The sequence below is a fragment of the Colius striatus genome, chromosome 3, assembly GCF_028858725.1.
Source record: "Colius striatus isolate bColStr4 chromosome 3, bColStr4.1.hap1, whole genome shotgun sequence".
NCBI lineage: Eukaryota > Metazoa > Chordata > Aves > Coliiformes > Coliidae > Colius > Colius striatus.
Genome location: NC_084761.1, coordinates 21,235,177 through 21,255,611, shown reverse-complemented (window position 1 = coordinate 21,255,611; position 20,435 = coordinate 21,235,177). Strand labels below are relative to the sequence as shown.

Here is a 20,435-nt window from a genome sequence, read left to right as displayed (position 1 = left end):
TGCTTCCTCTGCTGTTTTCTGCTCTAATCTGCTTGCTCCTGTGTGTGCTACAAGGGTGGGCAGTGGGAAGGGGTATGTATCCAGCTATATGCCTACTTACACTGCAGCCTTGCAGCTGGGACAGAGTGAGAGCACATACCAGGCAAAGCATGATTTACTGTGAATGAAACTACCTCAGCAGTAGTTGCTCCCTTGACCCTGTTTGCTGCAGTGAGTGATCCCTGGCTGTTAGCTTTCTAAACTCTGGGACTAGTCCCAGCCAGGGAAGCTCCAAGAAGTTTGTTGGGCATGCATTGTGCCATCTCTGACCAACAAGTGCTGCTCCTATCCACTTGCTAAGGGGACTGCAGCACAGGGCATGGCTTGTGCTCTTGCAAACAACTTGGCTTTCCAAGAACATGCTCAGCAGTTGGGTGCATGGCAGACTGGCACTAGTGTGCTGAAGGAGTAAAGATGAGCAGGCAAGTCAGACTAACTGCTCTTGCCAGGGAAAAAGACATGGAGTGAAAGGTGAAGCCCGGCAGAAAGAGTTGGAGTGAGGTCCTGAGAGGGTCCAGGCTGGCAATGCTGCTTGATTAAACTAAGCTCTTGCCATCATCAGAGACCCAGTATCATGTTGTACCACGAAGTCAGTGGCTTAGCAACCTGTCAGGTATGGGTGACAAGCCATGTAGCATCTGTAACACTTGGCTCCAGATACAGCCTGAGACCTGCTTTGAACAAGGTTAGAGGTATTAAACCCTGAGTGCACAAGCACAGCTAGTTGCAGTTAGACCAAAAAGAAAAAGCTTAGTAAATAGTCTCTTCTGCTTATAATGTTTTTGCTCTGCTTGTGGAATGTCTTGGTATGTCTGCCACTGCTATTCTCCAGCTGCTTACTAGCCATGCCTACCCAAGACAGGGTTTGAATTGGGACTGCTGCAGCATTTGAGGAACCAAAGAAAGGTGAAGTCCTGCTTGCTGTGAACAGTTGGGAGCCTGGGCAGGCTGACCAGGTCTAGGAGCTGGCTCTGTGGCTACTGAAGCTACAGCAGTGCTGCCCCAGTGCAGCTGAGCTGGTAGGGCGAGGCCTTACTTGGCCAAATGCTGATGAAGGAATGGAATTTGACTCCTGTTGATTAATCTCTCTCTCAGCAGGGCTGTTGTAGACTAGGCTGGGTTTGCTGCTCCTTTCAACAGCTGAGCAGTTGGGGCAGCTGCTTAGGTAGACCACACTGCAGAATATTTCAGCCATTTGAAGCCTTCTAAGGGAGAGACTGACAGGCTGCAAGCCTGTTGCCTTCTTGTCAGCACAACTGCTGCATGGCAGTAACACTGTCTGGATCTGTGCTGCAGCAGCTGCCCCAGAGCTGGGCATCCCCAGGAGTGATGGGAGCCATTTGCTTTGTAGGGTGGACCCTCCTGCTTTCCTAATGTTCTTGGCTGTCTGCTGTCTGAACCCTTGTTAGAGAGGCCTTCCTGCTGCTCTGACAGAAGGCTGAGAGTTGTAGCCCAGTCTTTCCAGTTAGCCTGTAGGCACAGACTGTGCCTGTGACTGTGGATAGACAGGGCTCTTTCTCTAGTGATGATGCAGCTAATGATAGGAAGGACAAACAAACCCAGGGTTTTTCTGGGTACTTGACCCTCTGGGGAAGTATGTGTGTCTGGGAACACACCAAAGGCTCTGCTGAACTGTCAACATTCAGCAAAAGTTTCCACTACATACTTGCTGGGAGGGTGGGAAGGGGTTGCTGTAACTTAGCTCCTGTGTGGGAGGGGGACAGAGAGAGCATGCCCACTGCATGGCAGGAGCCTGGCCATGCTGCAGGACCATCTCCTTTGACAGTGATGGAGGCACACACAGTAGTGCTTATAATGCCTGTCCTACATATACTGTGTTATGTACAGGAGAGACACCAGTCTTCCTGATCCTTTGCCTTGTCAAGTAAGTCTTGAGGTTCTCCTTATTGTTTTAAGGCTGTTTGTACTTGGGGTGGGGGTTTGGGGAAGAGGATGGCTTTTTGTCTTGTTTCCCCTTCTGCCCGTGTTAGATTATCTGACTGAAGGTAAGCTAAGTGATGAAGTGTACAAGCACCTAAAGCACAAAAGCCTTCTGTTGCAGAGGCACAGGGGAGCTTACAGCTGGTCCCTCTGCTGTCTCTGTTCCTGGCTGCCCTGGTTAGATGAGGTATGAGTGTCTTGGCAGTCATGAGAGTAAAGCTGATCTCATTTTTGCCTGATAAGCTGGCAGTCCTGATTTCTAGATAGGTTAGCTGCAAGTGTTCCTGACTGCTGTGCTCAGAGTACAAACTGTGCCTTCACAGGACTACTCCCATCTACTTTTCCCAAGACTTAATTAGGCTTATCCTGCTTTTTAGCACTGGCAGTTACTACTATGGAGAGCACAAAACAGAAGAAAGGGTAGGAAGGAAGCATGGCTTTGCCAGCACTTCCTTCCTCTTCAGTTTTGTTCTCCCACGTCTCAGAGCTATAAACAATCTCATTCCTTTAAGTGACAATAGTAAACAGGCAGAGTAAATGCGGAGTGCCCTGGCTGGCTCCTGAAGCGGTAACAAGACTTCTCCCTGCTAGAGCAATCACAAAAGCAAGAAGGCTCTGCCCTGCTGCAGGTAGAGAGTCAAAGTGAGTGTACAACCAGGGCTTGTCAATGACAAGTATGCTCTACTAGAAGTGCATGAGGAACTTGGCTTCTCACTATCTTGAGGAGGACCCTGAGCCAGACTTGCTTGGGGGAGAAGCAGAAAGCAACACAGCACGGCCTCAAGGTGTGGGTTTTCTTTTTTAAATGTAAGTCCTATATAGTGTGTAGTTAACCTTGCAGTTCAGGAACACATACAGACAGAAGCCAAGAGCCTACAGGAACAATCTATCCCTTGGTTCCCTGAATATTGAGACTGGGGTGGGGGGAAACAATACTGATCCCTATTGAGAGCCTTTCATTTGCTGAATATAGTTTGCTAATATGTACTCAGCCTCTGTTCCTGGTTATTGGCCAGAAATCAAAGTGGCTCTACTTTTTGTTTCCTTACAGCATCAAGTTGAGGGAAAATCGGATCCTGAAGCCCCTGCAAAACTGCTGTGAGGCTTTATGTTATAACATGGAGACTTAGATTGGATATTAGGAAAAAAGTCTTCAAGGTTATCAAGCACTGGAACAGGCTGCCCAGGGAAGTGTTGGAGTCACCATTCCTGGAGGTATTTAAAAGATATGTAGATGTGGTGCTTAGAGACAGTTCAGTAGTAGACGTGGCAGATGAATGGTTGGGCTCTATCTTAAGGGTCTTTTCCAACCCAAAGGATTCTTTGAACCTCATGCCTATGAAGAGGATGACAAATACCCAATTGCAGAAGAAGTTAGTTTGGGAACATTAGATGTAGCAGGAATTAAACTCATGTAGGATCTAGGAGAGCAGTGATGGCTAAGACACCAGCAGCTTTGTCTTCTCAAAAAATAACTTCCCCCTGAGTAGCCCAGATTAACTTCCCTTGACAGAAATAGGCCATCCAAGGGAGCGTGTAGCTACACTAGTGTGCATGTGACACTGTTCAGCATGGCCTCAAAATACATTTACAGGATACTGTGCACTCAAACTCTGCATGGTCTAAGTCTGTACAGTGCATGGAGGAGTGCTAGGGAAGCTGACAGGCAATCCAGGTTGTAGTGGGGCATGAGAAGCCAGCTGGACCACTTCCCACTAGAACTTACAAGCAAATTGGTGCAAGATGCTGTCTTCCAAACAAGATGCAAGAAGTTAACCCACATTAGTTGTACAAAATGAAAAGGTGACCAGCAGCTGGCTTTGCAAGAGCACTCAGTGTGCTGGCAGTTGTGTTCTTTGGCTCCTCACCTTGGCCCTGGTTTCAACATTTCCAAACCAAAAGGAACTTCTGTCACCTACTTTCAGAAAGTCAGTCTCAAACCCTGAGCTATGTTACCTGATAACTGGCATCCTGTTCTGGTGCAGAGCAAGGCCATCCTTAACCACACAATTCCCCTTTCCTGTAGCACGATGGAAGTCTGGCCACAAGGCTGGATGCTGCTGGAATGGGATATCGGGCAGGTAAGCTGCCTGTGGACAGGAGCCAAAGGACAAGGGCAAGTCCTGCCAAGTGACTGTGAGGCACCACTGGGCCTGCACACCCTGCTGAGATCCCCTGGATGTGTGTGCTGTTGCAGCCCCACATGCTGAGGACATCCCTGTGGAAACCATCCCCCCGACAACGCGCCCACTTTCCAGCAAACTGGATGTGTTTTCCCTTCTCGACCCCCATGGCAGGGCTAGGCAGGCAGGCACAGGCTACAGAACCTTCCTGCACAAGGGAAAGAAATTACAACAACAGGTATGTGCTCACCTTTCCTCAGCAGGCTCCAGGCTGAGGCACATGTCCTCCTGCAGTGCTTTGCCTGTGGGCTGGCTGTCCCTGAGCCCAGCTGGCCCTGGTTAGGCCTCGTTACCCCGTAGCTCCTGGCTGCAAAAACACTCCTGGGGAGGTGGCAGCAAGCCCTGCTATTGTATTTGGAGATGTGGGTGAGGGGTGCTGGGGGTGTTGCTGTCCCCCCAGCTATGCAGTGCAATGCTCCCTACAGCAGTGTGTGGCAGGGACAAGCGGCTGGAGCCAGTTGGGGTGGCCCTGCCCAGCCCCATGGTGAAGTAAAATGGTGCCTGTTGGAAAAGTAGCTGGGAGAGACAAAGGACACCTGTGGAGACAGCCCCTCTCTCTTCCAAAACATCTCCCAACAGCTTGTTTTCAAATGCCATCCTTTCTAGGCTGGTCCAGATCTTTGTTTTTTAATTGCAATCTTATTTTAGCTTGGCAGGACAAGCAGGGCAAAAGCAGGTCCCTCCTAAGACATTTTCTCAGTATTCAGTCCCACTTTCACCAGTTGCTGTACTCCACAGCTCAGTTATGTGTTGTGTTTTGGTGTTGCTTTTTTCTTTTTTTAGCAATCAGTCCTAAAACTTAATTTGGGGCCAAAACTAAGAACAGAAGAAATACTGCTGGCTTTTCTCATCTCATTTGAAGGCTACCTGCTTACAGAGAAGCCCTGTTAGAAAGATATGGTCTCAAATCACAAATTACGGAGGAAAAAGATGCCTAGCTCACATGTACTATGTTTTCTTTATGGTGTAGCAGAAAAGGAGCCCTTTTTCCTAATCCCAAATCCCAGTGCAGGTAGAGCTGTGCTGACAACTCCCACAAGCCCAGCCTGGCTGGCTCCAGCTCCACACCATCTTGCAACAAGCAATGAGAAAGCAGATTTTTGCAAGGATTTTTAGCACTAACAAAAGCCAGAGTTACAGGTGGGGAGGTGGTGTTACTGTATGCACAGAAGCAACAGCATAACCTGCATGCATCTAAGTGGTAAACACCCTCTGGACTACTTGACACCCTGAATCCAGCCTATTTCTGCAGTTTGTATTAAAGAGTGACAGCAGAATCTGTCCTAACCAGGCATGAAAGGACCGTCTTCTAGACTGAGACCACTCTGGCCACATAAATACCCTCAGTTGCACAGCACAAACAGTGTTGTTTCAGTAATGCATTGCTAGAAATACCCTGTAAATACATGAGGAGTGTACAGCAGTTAAGTTTATGTGCAGAGGCACCAACAACAGTCCTGTAGGAATGCAGCCAAATTGTAACACTATGCCACAGTCAGCATATATCCCCCCTGGAAAGGATATGAAGGCTGAGACACCTCTTATGTGAATAAGCACAGATGTAAACAGTTTTGCTGGATGGCTGAATAAGGTCCAGAGAAACCTGGGGATCAGGTCTCTAGATATGCCTTTAGTTGGCTCACACCAATTTCAAACATGGACTCTCCTATGAGAAGCTCACTCTGTTTCCCATTTGGCAAATGACAAGTCACCACTCATGTTAATATTCAGGATTGTGTGGAATGAGTATGAAATGTTATCTGGTTTGGTTTCCTTGCTTCTCTTAATTACTAGTCTAAACAATCATATCAGCAGCTGAGTTGTAGAGATGATGGATCAGGCCTGACACATAAACTGTTTTGGTACTCTGTGACCAGTTTTACAGGTAACCATCACAAAAGATCTTGTGTATAAACTTAGAATGGACTCTCACATGTAAAAACTCTTTACTAGATTTAGTCTTGAGGAAAACATCTAACATTAATTCTTTGTGACTAGCAATTGCCTAAGGGCTCCAAAAAAACAAGAAAATTTTAAGTTGGATGAGTAGATTTTCACAGTGTTTCTATCATGGCATGGCATGGCATGGCAAAGCAGACTGTAGGCACAGCATGTTGCTAAAAGCATGAGAGGGCTTACTGAGAGCTAGGATTAAAATATAATGCTTCAACATCCCGTGCTGCAGACCCCATCGCAGTGCTGGTGCATGGCTCCATCTTTTCCTGTTCCCCCATGCTGGGTCTGGCTGCTACGATAGCAATGAAATTGGATTACTTTAAAGCCCAGGAAAAGTGCACCCCAGCTCTTTAGTGCAAAGGCTAGAGCCTGAGCAGGAGCCTGTGGAGCAGTGATTTATATCTGCCTTTTTCCTGAGAGGTCCCTCAGAAACTGCCTGGAAATGGAAGATAATAATAAGGAATGCAGACTCAGGAAAACTGTAACATGCAAACACAACATGAGGCACCCCATTGCTTTTGTACAACTAGTTTTTACTTGGAACTGGCAACGTATGTCAAATGTGTAACTGCTTTGTCCTTACTAGGATTTTTGCTCAAGCTAGTGAAGTGAGACAGCACACTTCACCTTGTGCTGGGCATCAACTGCAGCCGGCTGGACACACCAGGGATGTGGCAGGATCCTTCAACAGCTGGCGATCTTCTCTGGAGAAGGTATTTGACTCAGGAACTCTGAACGGACTTGGAGTCTCATCCACTGTCACATACACAGTGAGGCCACACAGGCTGGCTGGCAAATTGCTGCTGTCCCCTGCTGCTGTCCCAGCAACAGTGTGGGAGGTAGAGTATTCCACTCCAATATCCCAAACAGATGTTTCAATTATAAAAATAAGACTCATTTTTAGCAGAAATGCCCACCTGTTGAGAAGCACTGTTTGTTGCAAGATTATTTTGAAACATTGGTGTTTAATGTTCTGTAACATTTAGCCCCTTGCTGCAGTGGCAAGATGAAATAGCCCAGCTCTGGCATGCACAGGGCACTGCATTTTGGGGAAGCAGCAGCAATGCAGGTCATGCTTGCTGCATCTAGCTTACTGGCTTTCTCCACTGCAGCCACACAACTACAAGTTCAGACCTAAAAATCTCATGTAGCCAGACCCAAAATCCAGATTTCTTTCAGTAAGTTTACACAGACTAGACAGTAAGTGTAAAATTCTGGCCATGCTATTCCTGTCCCATGAAACTGTGATGTCATGACTCTGGGAAACAAGCTTCCATTATACCCTAGCTTTAAAAACACAAGAGAAAAACCAGGTGGGATAAGGAGCAATGAATAGGTTCCCCTTTTTCCAAAGGCATTAAGAAGTAAATCTACTGGTTTTAATAACGTTTCATTACCTTTAAATACATGTCAAGATATGCTTCTACCAAACTCAGCAAACCTCGCAGTTAGGAGAGCAATTTTGAACAAAGCTGTGCAAAGACAGTTTCCCTAATGATAAACTTAGCAGTACTTAAAACAGAAATAAAGGCTTTAACTTATTTTTAACTCAAAGATCTACGCTGTTATAAAAACGTAAGTAACTCACTTGCCTCCTTAGCTGATCCTTGTGTGTACAGTGGGAGCACACATACGACTTTCATCATCGACCCCTGAATCTGCTGCACTGCAGAGCCAAGCCAAACATCTGAAATTCCTGTAAACCACAAGGAACCTCAAATTTTCTATCTGGAAGCCCAACAAAAGAAACGGTTTCACACGTTATTTAGTGAAGCCGTGTATACCATCAACCCCAAGGCTGGCCAGCTCCCTCCCACGATGCCCCTGAAGTTAGCGCTGGTTCCTGGAGCAAACAGGCAGACTCTCTTTGGATGGGAGGCTCTTCCTGACTTGAGGGTAGACTGCAGGACTTTCGCTTTCAGGAATGAACTAACTAAACAGAAAATGCATCGTTAGTCAGTCTCAGGCCGTTCATAAAAGCTTGCCAGATTTGCCAAGTCCTTTTGGTTTGTTTTGGTAGGTGTAGGAGCGAAGGGTGGATGTAAAAAAAATCTAAATTAAACCAACTTTAAATATAATCAACTATAATACTGTGGAAGGCTTTTTTTTTAAAGGAAAAATTCAATGTTTTGATTGGCTTGAAACAGCTCCTCCTGCTGCTTTCCTGAAACCCCACTCAAACAATTGTTCTTGAGTGACCCCAAATATACTTTTCCCTCCAATTTTGTTTAAGGCATAAAGACCAGTTCCCCTGTGCAGGGTTCTCAGGAAATGCTGCACAAGCCTGAACAGGGCTCAGAAGTAATGAAAAGGCTGTTTGCTATCATCACAGGTACCTGGCTTGCTGCTTCTAAAAGCATTACAAAACCAGGCAGATTTTCTTTTGGATATTGGAGAATTGATGCTTGATACAACAGAAAGGCATTGGCATTTTCTTTAGTCTGCCAAGCTGCCTGTGGAAGAGCTTTGATGGGAACCACTAAAAAGGGGGGCTTTAAAATTGGCACTGAAGCATGAATATTGTAATTGTCAGTCACATGCCAGAGTTGAAACTCAAAAAGAATAAATGGGCTTAAAAACTACCTAGGTGACTAAAAACTCTGCTGTCGTCCTGGTGGCATGACAGGATGGGATGACCAATGCAATACCTGGAGAAAGGAGAAGCCTGAATCGCTGCTGCTGCACCAGAAAATCTCTGCAAGGTCAGAAGACAGGTGACCTGCATCTGTTTATCAACCACAGTGGTTATCTGTTCATGCAGCTTCTAGCCCTTTTGTTTAAATGGCGATGTAGCTCCTTGGAGAGGAAAGCCCTGCCATGGGCTGCCCAGAGGGGTTGTGGAGTCTCCTTCCTTAGAGGTCTTCAAGACCCATCTGGACATGTTCCTATGCAACCTGATCTAGGTTGACTTGCTTCTAAAGGTCCCTTCCAGCCCTACCATTCTACGATTCTATGATACAGAATAAGGGTATCTGCCTCAGCCTGCTTTGCTGTCTGCAAACTGGCAGCAATCCTCCAGCACTTGGTAAGTTGATACAGTAAAATTTTTTAGGCAAATTTAGTTAGTCCAGGCTGCCCTGACTAGGAAATAATCCTGTTGTTTTTTCACTCGTCTCTCTATTTAATCAGGGTGTACAACATTATCATTGCATACATGTGATTTCTGTGGGTAGGAAGTGAATACCAGATTAATGCCTCTTCTAGCTTGTAAAACCATTTCTGATGAAGTGGGTTCAGGCAAATGAGGTACATCATCTCTTCACAAAACCAAGCCTATAAATAATGTCATTGGTGAGCCCTCACGGATGTACACAGTAGCACAGACCACAGGTTAGAATACTCAAAACAAGGATGGACTCCCCCACGCTCCCAGAGTGAGTCCAGACCTGATTTGTTACTTCATGCTAAGTGGGATTCCTGAGTTGCTGGTTCTCATAAAAGCATATTTAAACTCCAGAATCAGAAAAGGAAAGATTGTGTTTTCCTGGTCAAAATCTCCTTTGCAAAGCCACTGAGTGGTTCATTTAGGATGTGTTGAAACCGGTTGAAGCTACTTCTGATAGCCCTTTATTATATTAAAAAACAACAACAGCAACAAAACCACGAAGAGATGTTCCAAGCTAATGTATGACTATCTTTGGGGTTCCCTCTTTTAGTTAAGGTTTTCACAAAATACAAAATTAAATGTCTTTTCTACATACAGAACGAAGTAGAATCAAGTAACTCATTAGAGTATGTACAAAAACTTACACATTCTGTCTTGTTCTTTAAAAAATATAAATAGCAATAATGTTCAGTAGAATGGGTTGGTTTGATTTTTAAGGCTTCATTCTTTTAGATCCTTCATTATTGAATGAGGTGCCAGGTAGGTAGGAAAGGGAGGGAAGAGAGGAGCTCCTGGTTTATATTAAAGGTAATGCATTTAATTCTTGTGAGACTTTTCCTCATCTCTGGCAGGAGGAGATTTCCCTCCACATTGATTTAAGTTTCCAAGAAGCAGAGGTAGAAGGAAAGGAAAAGAAAACCTTTATTACTGTTTTGTTTTTTTCCTTCAGTAAAACCTTGTTTTAAACCAGTCTTCGTTGGTTGTAGACAACCATCTGCCAAGTACTTGGATTAAACAGACTGTACCCCAGGTCCACCTGGGCAAGGTGACAGTGAGGAAGAGACTGCTGGAGGCGTTTTACCACTGACCCCGCCGGAGGTAGCAAGTGCTGCAGCAAAGGCAGCTGCTGCTGTTGCATCCCTGGGCGTGAAGTCTGTGGGAAGGCTTTCCATCAGGCACTTGAGCTGTTCCTGACCCAGTTTGATTTTATCGTCTAGCTCTCGCTGCTCTATGAGGAGCGCGGATTTCATCTTGACAAAGTGCTGGTAATCCTGGAGCTGTTCTTCAGTGAGGTAGTTGCCCAGGATCTCCAAGACCAAACGTTCTCGACGGTCAAGGTTTTCCTTCAGTTCCCGGGCATCTTCGTGCTGGCCAGCCAGCAGTTTCCTCTTCTTGTTCAGTGAATTCTGCACACACCAGAGAGAGCACTTAAGTATCAGCAGCATCAAACTCACAGATCCCCTGTCTCCTTCCAACACCATATTTGCCACCTCTGCGGCAAGTGGGATGGCTGCTAAGCTCCCAGACACAAAGTCAAAAGCCCTTGGGAGAGGAGAATGAATTCCTCATTTTGGACTGAATGTGAATCCCACCAAATCAGACTCTGAATGTGCTGTTCAACTAGGGCCAGAGAGTGCTTCAAGAAAGTCAGTAAAATTTGCTTGAAAGCCACAGCTACCAGGAAAATCTGTCTTTCTCTCTCACAGTCACCCAAAGAACGTTAAAATATGGTTTCAAGTGAAGCAAAAGGCATCAAGTTGTTCCACAATGCACAACACTATACACCCTTTCCTCCAGCTATGGGTAATAAATAGACATGCTGACCTGAAAACAGACACTCTGTATTGAGGCAAAACCTGCAAGATCTGAGACATTTATACAAACCAGAACCAAGATTCCCAGGGATGGAACCATATTTGCTACTGCTTACACATAAGCACCAAGACACTTGCCTTCCTGTGAGCCCTTGGAGGTCCCAGCTTGCACCAGCATGTCCCTGTGACTGCTTCTGCCCTGCACCCTGACAAAGGCTGGGACACCATGGCGGAGTAAATACGTACCCGCTCCTCACTGGTGGCATTTTCCCCCAGACTACTCAGAACGTTCTCTACGTGAGCCAGACGTCCTGAGAGGGAGAGCAAGAGGTTCACCAGCTTATCCAAATCACCAATGAACATCTTGTACTTGTCAAACTCGTTAGGTTTGCAGAGATTGCTGATCAATAGCTCCACCTCCTCTCCAAGAGCATTATTCATCTTAATGTCGTCAAGCAGGCCCTCCTTGGCTTCCTTCAGGACTTCCAGCTTGTGGGTCAAGCTCCCGATGAGCTCAGCCTGTTGGAAGGGAAACATTGACACAGTGGGTGTTAGCACAATCACTCTGGTCATATGGATGATGACAAGAAGAGAATACGGCTACAGTTTCTGAGGAGCAGGGTCAAGTCAGCAACAGCTGACAAAGGAGACATTAAGGAGGAAACAGAGAAAACTCTGAAATTCCACATCTAGGCAATAAGCTGAACAGGCAATCAGATTGCATTAAGATATATTTGTTCTGCCATCAATGAACACTTATAAAAGAGACATTTGTTTTGATGTGCCATGTTCTGACACCCAGCTACTTTAAAAGTCTCTGAGTGAAAAGAGCTACAGCCACATCTCCTGCATGTCCCCAACTCGCTGCCCCAGATGGAAATTTCTTGTTTGGATGTTCTTTTTATGAATCAGAAGCATATAAAACAACTGGCAGAAAAATGAATTCAAGCTGTATTAATGGCATGATGGGGGGCTGAGCTGACACTTACTAGTTACATATGGCTCATGAAGAAAGAAGGAATTGCTACATATTTCCTACATTGCTTCTTTAGTACCCTGAAACTACTGACTGCTTCTTACTTGGCCACCTCAGTGTTAAGGTGCAAGTCGCAAATTCAGCCGTGACCAAAACACTCTGCACTGCCTCACATGGAGGCATCAAGAAAGCTTTTACACCAAAGATACTCCAAATCTACTCAGTGGTTGGGTGAAGACATGTAGAGCACACACCCATTTTGTGAAAATGCTGGCAACTGTTTCACTGCTGAAGAAAAGGAAGCCCCAGGGTTCAGTTACTCCAGAAACAGCGGCGCTGCACATGTGCTGGAGATCCTGATTTCTGTTAGTATTCAGGGGAAAGACATATGCAAAAGCAGAAGGCTATGGCCTAGGGCTTGCAATCTTGCTTCCATTTACTCAGAGCTGAGAGCACAGAGAGCGGGAAAAGGGCTCGTACGAGGGTTGGGTATTTTCAGTTTATGTACTGCTAAGGCGCCATTACGTTAAGCTGCTTTGCACACAAACACTGAAGGATGAAGTAGAAGTAAATGACAAGGGTGTCTGAAAATATTCCCTCAGAGTCTTCTTTCCATCAAAACTGATGGTTATTTCAAGTAGGAAGACAGTCTGCTTCAAAGGAGAGTCAGGCTGGAGGTTGCTCTGAACTGGGGCTGGAAGGCTGGTTTGGGGCTGGGCAGCTCACAGCACACTTTAGCCAGGCACCACTGGATGGCAGACTGTGTGCATCCTCTGGAGTTCACAGGCATGTGGCTGCACTGCAGTCTACTGTCAGCTTCCACATAGGTGCAAAGGCTGAATACAACGCGAGTAACATACTCTTTAAAGACGTGACAGCTGCCAGGCTTATGCTGGAATGACTGCTAAGTCGTGCTGTTTGTTAGCAGCGTAGTTCAGGGGGAGAACAGAGCAAAAGTGGTACTAAAGCACAGCTGCTAGGATAAGGAAGAACAAAACTGCTTTACTTGGATTCTCCCCTCGGTAAGACAGGTAGCACTCAGAGATAGGAACCAACACTTGTCTTTCCCTGTGCCTGTGATGCTAATGCCACATTCAAAAGAAAGACCCCAGGTCCTCACCAGCTGATTGCTGGCCCAAGTCTAGCAGAGCAAAAGAAGGGATCCCTTTTCAATGACTATGATGATAGGAGAAGAGTCTATAGCAGGACTCTATGGGCTGGGCACAAAATCTGGCATTAACCTCCACAGGCTTTCATGAGGACCAAGCTGCTCAGAACTGGCTGTTTTTCCTCCCTGCTCTGGGACCTTTGCTAAAGGTCTAGACCTGCCCTCCAACCACAGCAGGAGGCTCCAGGACTGCTGGGAGCGAGGTGCCTTTGTTCTGCAGGCATGAGGGCTGGAACTGGACTGGGACTGCAAAACACTTGCTCTTTGTTCAGTAATCAGTGACCCTCCTGAGATCCCGAATGCCAATCAATACAGCTCCTTTGCATACTTACAACTGAAATTAGCTTGGTTTATCCAAAATGGCCTCTCAGAGTAACTGCCTTCTCAGACAATGCCTATGCAAATGTTCTTTCACACAGACCATGATCAAACACAACAGGCAGATGTTGCTGTCTGGGCCTAATCACTCCCATTTATTTCTGCCTTTCCATGAAAATATAACCTTTGAGGCCCGTGACTTGTCTTCCAAGTCAGGCTCACATCGCCTGGCAAGACTGACAGATGCCCTCAGCATGTGCACTGACTCTTTGGAGCAGCACCCTGGTCATATTTTGTCACTCCCTGGCTCTCACGTCGGTATAAGCAGGGAGCCGGGCTTGAAGGGAACGGTAGCCCAAGAACCAACTGAGTGCTACAGACACGGCAGGCGCGGTAATGCCCTGGGAGCTGAGTGCTCTACAGCCAATGGCTTGGGACAGAGAATTACAGCAGCAAAGCCTCTAGGGAAATGCTTTTGATTAGCAACACATGCATGACCTATAGATTTGCTACTCAAAATGTGAGCAGGACCACAAAACTAAGAGATGGCAGGCAGAGCAAACATCTCTAACCCATTCCAGTGGCACGGAATGACAGCTCTGAAAGACTTGACAGGGACCTGCCTGCACCTCTGATGCTCCACAAAATAGGACTCACTTAGCACTCATAATTTGTGTTATCACTCTGATGGAGGTCCCACTCTAGTGGGAGCAGACTTTGCACAGCAGATAAAAGCTGGGAGCAGCAACACTAAGGCAATATGAAAATGAGCACTGAGCTCTCCCAGCCAGGGCGGCAGGACAAATTGCAAACTGGCAAACATCACTCAGCCTCACATCACCTCTCTGCTTTTTTACCATGGGACACGGGGATGAGGGCCCAGAAGGAAAATGTGGAATTGTCCTAGGGACACATGAATTCTCTGCACGTGTATAGAGAGGCCAAGTTTGGGAGTTTTCATGCAGGAAGAATTAAGTACTGTATTTACAGCATATGGGACTTGCACAAATATTTGTATCCTTCAGTATGTTTAAACTCTGCTGTTGTACAAACAGCATGAAATATGGGCTGTGCTACACTGTCCAGTGCAATGTGGGATGTTTCAAATTTACAGGCAGGCAGGCAGAGCTGCTTTTGATACAGAGGTAGTAGGTGTGTGAAGGGAAGTACAGACTGGGAAGTACCTGCCTGTGGCTCCCTGGGATTTGTGAGCTTTGCAACATGTCTGTAATTACCAGGTAACCAATGTGAGACAAGCACAGGGGTAAATTAGAAGGCCTTGCAAAAGCCCTGGATGACAGAGCACTCAAGCCTACAGCAAGAGCTGCAGGGGCCATTCCTCAGTGAAATGTAGCTGCAGTAAGAAAGGAAAACGTTTCCTCCTCTCCTGCTCTCCTCTTCTCCTACTCAAGTCATCACACTGAGGTTATGGTGACTGAGCTGCTGAGGTGCACATGGCTTTCAGCAGGTCAGGGGAACAATAAGGTGTGAGGGGAAAAGAGTAATCAATGTTTCTTTGAAGGCAGTGAGTGCAGACAGCAGGCAAAATGAGTGAATTGGTTTCACTGAAGAGGAAAATCCTAGAGGGAAACCTCATGCACTCAATGAAGACACTAGGTGGATTGTGTTCCTGTTTCTAATCCAAGCTGTCCTTGCTCAAGTCACTTCACCTCTCCCTCTTCCTTTCTTGCTGCGAGACAAGGACTGCCTCTTACAGCCTGTATGCTCAGAATTTGGCATAATACAGGCCCACCTAGGGGTAGGGCAAGATTTGCACTCAAATTTGCAGCAAGTACTCAGATTAGCTCTCTTAATTCAATCTGGGCCACCCTAATATAGCTTCACGGGTGACCTGAACACACTGAGACTCCTTACAACTTGGAACTGTCAAAAGCTGCTGTCAAAGAGAAATGCACTTCAAGGATTATTATTATTTCAGGAATGTAACCAGCAAATGGTGGCATGTGCTGAATTTACCTTCTTCTCATTGATGTCCAGTAGCTCCTCTTCCTCCCCTGCTTCTTCTGGCAAGTCCTTGATTTTGTTCAGTAGTTCTGCTTTGGGTGCTGAAACACTGTAATAAGCAGGACAGGTGACCAGTGTCACAGGTGCTTCCTTTTCTTCTCTCCTACACCACAGTGAAGGAAAAGCAGGAGTTCAGTCTGAGCCTGATTTTTTTCTCATGCCTAGATGGACAGCTTTCCAGCACTCCCTCTTTGCTACTCTCCCAATGTTAGAAACCACAAAGGAAACAGCCCATTCCTGCCATGAGAGGGTGCATGTCAGCTGCTTTCATCTCTCTCCCCTGTGCAGAACACCATGGCTGCTCTGTGTAAATGTTGACCAGTTAACAACTTTATGTAGGATCAGATCCTAAGTTAAATCAGCATAACTCAGCTGGCAACGGACAGACTGACCATCTTATCTGGCATGATGCATTACAACTTATTTCTGTATGTTTCTCCAGCTGTCACTTGGGAGTCTCTATCTTAAAAAAGACCACACTGGAGGACGGGCTGATCTTTGCATCCCCATGTAATAAGTAGCTGCCCCCATCTCTCCTTCCAAAACTTGGCCTCTCATTATCTTTCCGCTTGCCATGCAGAAAGATAATGAGAGGCCTGATTTTTTTGGTCCTGATTTTACTCTCATATCTCTGTTACTGTGCTTTGGACTGAATTGCATCAGATTACAAAGGTTAAGATAGCAAAATCACTGTTAACACCTCTAGATATGGTGCGTTTCCTTCCCTGTTACGAAGGTCAGCATTGTTTTCTACACAGCCTGGAGAAGTGAGCTCAAAGGCCATGCACAAAGCAAAACTCATGAGAAAGGGCATTCAGGAATGCCCTTCCAGTTGTCATGCCTGGGAACAGAGGAACTCAACTCTCTGCCAGTATCCACACATACAGATGTAGAAAAATTCGGCATAAGCTTGTCCTCAAAAGCCAGTAAGCAGCGAGTCGTGCTGCAGCATTAGCTCACAATTCAACAAGTAGTGTGTACCTGTCATCTCTGACTGCTGCCCTGGTAGCTTTCTTCTGTGTCATCTTTCTTTTCATGTTGTTCTCCTTGAGCAAGCTGGTTCCACTGGGGAAAAGCCCTTCCATTAAGTCCATGGTTGTCTTCATTTTGGAATCTGGATCCAAGATATCAGCCAGAGACTTGTCTTTATGGACAATTTCTTTTGCTAGAGTCTCTGACTTAATATCCTCCGGGGTCTTTTTCTTTGTCTTCTCTGGAGGTGCTGCACTGAGTACCTCAGGGTCTAGGCTGCCATTTTCAGGCCGTCCAGTGATGACTGCTGGCTCTCTGTGGTCACCTTCATTTTGAGTTAAGGGCTGTCTATCAGCACTCTGAGGTCCTTCAGAAGAAGGAGGTGATTGGTGTTGCTTATCCCCAGCCAATGGAGAGATAGTCCTCTTTGATGGAGATGGCGAGAGGGCCCAATTATTTTCACCGATGCTGGTGCCCAACCCTGTTATCTCCCTCTCGGTCAGGGCTTCGGGAAAGCTTTTGAAGTTACTATGGACAGAAAAATTATGTGAGATAAAGATAAACTTAGCACACATGACCACTGTGAACACATGGTGAAGGCAGAAGACAAGTTTTCCTTCGCTCTCACTTATGTTTGTGTCTTATGTCTGATTTCAACAGGGAAAGGCCCACAGTATGAAGCTACCAGCACCAAAAAGCACATTGTCCCCTCAACCTGGACACTGCTGTTTTGTCATTCCAGCACAGAAAGAACTGGTGACAGACAAGTCCCTTGGTTTTCTGCTCGCAGGCTGGGACACAGCGTCTCACCACCTGGGAACACCATCCTGAGCAGTCTGTGCTCATTTGTCCTTTTCACATTGGAAAAGTCAATTACCACCACAGCCCTGGCCAGATTCTTCCCAGATGGAAATCAGAGCAGCTCCTTGTGAGTGAGGGAAGCTGTGCTGAGTTAAACCAACTGGGAGCTTAGCCCAAAGTCCTATCCTTCAGGATAATTTCACCATACAGTGGGACTGTGACAGATTTGTGTTGTCTATTCTTGGCAGATGGTCACTGTTTCATAACAGCATTATTTTGTGCCAGGTCTAAAATGTATTCTGAGAAACTCTTTTTGGAAAAACCATCGTAGACTTTCACAGTTCTCTCTCAAAAAACAGTAACTGGAAGGAGTCAACAGCCATTTTAACTCTTCATGCTGGAGTGAGTAAGAAGCAACTGCACTGAAATCTATATGGTAACTGCAGGGAGAATGAGACCGGGATAGATTCTTGCCCATAATCCCCCTTGCCTTACCAGCTGAGCACCTGTCAGTGCATCTTCTGATGGGCGCAAAACATTTTGCCGTCTTGCTTTGTGCCCTGCCCTGGCCACAGCATTTGCCAATGCTCCTGGCAGCCAGCAAAGCCTATGGGCAGCGAGACTGCCCACTTGCCCCTCTCCCCTTACACCCTGTGCACTGCTCTGCAAGCTTCCCACCGGGCTAGCAGCTGGGGGCGAGTCGGCGCGGCATGCAGAGCTCGGTCACATTTGTCTGGAGCCCTGCATATCTTACTGTATATGGCCCTACAATGCCCGAGACGCTGCCCTACAGCCCTCCCTTACCTCACTTTGGCCTCCTCCATGAGCCTGGTGGATTTGTCTCCAGCTGCCTCATTCCCCTCAAGTTCCAGTGCTGGGGGAGGAGGTGGGAATTCCTCCGTGCCATTGGCAGAAGTGCAAGAGCTCAGTTCAGAAAGAGGGCAGGATGGCAGTTGGGGTAAGAAGGGTGGAGCAACAGCCCCGGCCTGGGAAGGCATGACAAACACCTCATCGTCTTCATCGTCTTGCAGCGATGGTGGGGGTGTGAGCTGCAGGCCCGACTCTGAGATCCGGAGAGGGACTGTCCCCTGAGGAGAAGGAGTCTCTGGGTCAGAAGAAGTGCTGCTCTGTGTCAGCAGGGACTGCCACCTCTGGGAGGACTTTGGCCCAGCTGCTGGAGAAGACACCGTAGCCCTTGAGTAGCTGTTGTCTTTGAGCGAATGAGCCCACAGAACTTTGGGTGGGAGGGATCTGTGAAGCAGCCCGGCTTGCTTTCTCCACATCATTTCTTCCACAGGAGTCTCAGGGGATCTATCCTGGACAGCATCCAAAGACTGTGCCTGAATATTGCCATTGCCCTCTGCGAGAACAGCATCTCGTTTAGCGTGCTGCTGTCTCAGAACCTGGCCATCACCAGCGCTCTGGAAGTCTGAGGGAGTCTGTGTGTGCACGTTAGCAGAAGACTGGCCAGATGAAGAAGGAGAAAGATTAACAAACAAGGGTTTAAAGCCTTGCTTTTGCTCAGGATAGTGACTCCTTGCCTCTCTTGTGGATGGGACAAAAGCAGAAGTCCTGTTATCTGGCTTGGAAAGTTCTGAGAGCTTGTGTTTCTCAGTCAGTGTGGCCGACTCAGCGACAACCTCGCTGCTGTGGCGAGGATGGGGATGATAAGTTGGAAACACCATTTTTTCCGAGTGGCTTCTTTCTTTCTTGCTGAAAGACCTAAATACCAAGTGACAGACCGATAATTAATCAATGAGCAAGAAAAATTACTGTGTGCTCCTCCTAATGAGCAAATTATGCAGCCATACCAGAGGCCTGAGTCAATGCCTGCTGATCTACATGAGGTGCAGTAGTGCTTTGACACTGGTGGTAAAATCCTGCCTGCTAATGCCAGGGATACAGAGCCAGATCCCTTCCCACCCACCGGCTCCTGTCATTTTCAGCATGTGCTAGATTATACATCATGTGCACACATGAAACAAGCATCACAGCAAAAACTTTATAGGAAAATATTTGGAAAAATTAAGTGCCTGGCTTCCTTTCCAGCCTTGCTTTGATTTTTATTTGCTACAGATGGGGCTAGTAGAAACTGCTGTAAGATAGACTATTTGACATTACCGACCATCAAACTCCATCCTCAATTGCTGATAATTTTAAGAATTTCAGCTTTATAGGCAGAAAATTCCCACATTATCTGCTCCTTTTGGTAAGGTGCCATTGAAATGATTTGACTGACTCCAAGAACGAAGTGAGGCCAAAAAATGTACTATTTTGATGCCAGAGAAAAAGCAAATAAAAAGCCCTTACAACCTTGGAATCCTGCTAGAAAAAAAAAAAGAGCTCCAGTCAGACAGGCAGGTGTTACACAAATCAAAGCCAATACACTTCAGCTGTAAACAGATGGGAAGGCTGCAAAGCCAGCAGATTAAATTATTCCTTCCAGGTCTTTTAAGATGTTCTCATGTGAGTCTGAGAAACAATGCCTGGCCTTTGATCCTGCTCAGAATACATTGCCAGACCTGCTTGCCCGTACGGCTATTTATCTGCAAAACCAAAAGAGCAGTAATTATAGCACTAGCAGATGCAGAGGAGATGGCCTAAAAACGTGAAGCCATACTATAAAACAATAAAATACAACAAAGCTCTAACGCCAATATATCTTCTGTTCTTGAGATGCATTGTTCAAATAATCCAGCACTGCCAGTCTGTGATGTTTGAGACTTGGACCTCAAATTTGTACTGGTACAAATTAAGAATAGCTCTGTCAAAGACATGGCTTGTTCTGGCTTTATTCTGGTGTCACTAAGAATAGAATTTGGCAGCCTTTGCCTGGGGGTGGGGACACTTCCCAGACAGACTGCTCTTGGTATTGTCTGTGGTTCCTGGACAGTAGCAATGTGTATTCTTTTCAGATGCTCAGTGTTTGTCAGAAACACCAGATGGTTATTCTCTAATTGAAAGATCTCTCCTACTGTGGAAGCAATTGTAGATTCTAAAACTGCTGGAGGAAGATCCGATACCCAGCAGCGCTGATGAAACTGCTTATTGTATGACACCTGGGGAGCAGTGCAAGAGCACGGGACCTGACTCATAAAGCACGTGTGACCAGACCAAGCGAGGTTTAGATTGGATA

General features: G+C 46.4%; 1 protein-coding gene across 6 annotated transcripts in view; it reads right to left on the bottom strand.

The window, feature by feature from the left end:
* Positions 1-9,663: 9,663 nt before the first annotated feature.
* The window catches only part of SHROOM3 (shroom family member 3), a 150,855-nt gene continuing 140,083 nt past the window's right edge, over positions 9,664-20,435 (bottom strand). For all 6 annotated transcript variants that reach the window (XM_061994263.1, XM_061994262.1, XM_061994264.1 and 3 more), the window contains 5 exons: positions 18,104-19,021; positions 16,508-17,026; positions 15,479-15,629; positions 11,286-11,558; positions 9,664-10,631 (listed from right to left, as the gene is read on the bottom strand). In XM_061994263.1, coding sequence (XP_061850247.1) covers positions 10,236-10,631; positions 11,286-11,558; positions 15,479-15,629; positions 16,508-17,026; positions 18,104-19,021 — 2,257 coding nt within the window. In that variant the 3' untranslated portion in view covers positions 9,664-10,235. The remainder of the gene's footprint in view (positions 10,632-11,285; positions 11,559-15,478; positions 15,630-16,507; positions 17,027-18,103; positions 19,022-20,435) is intronic.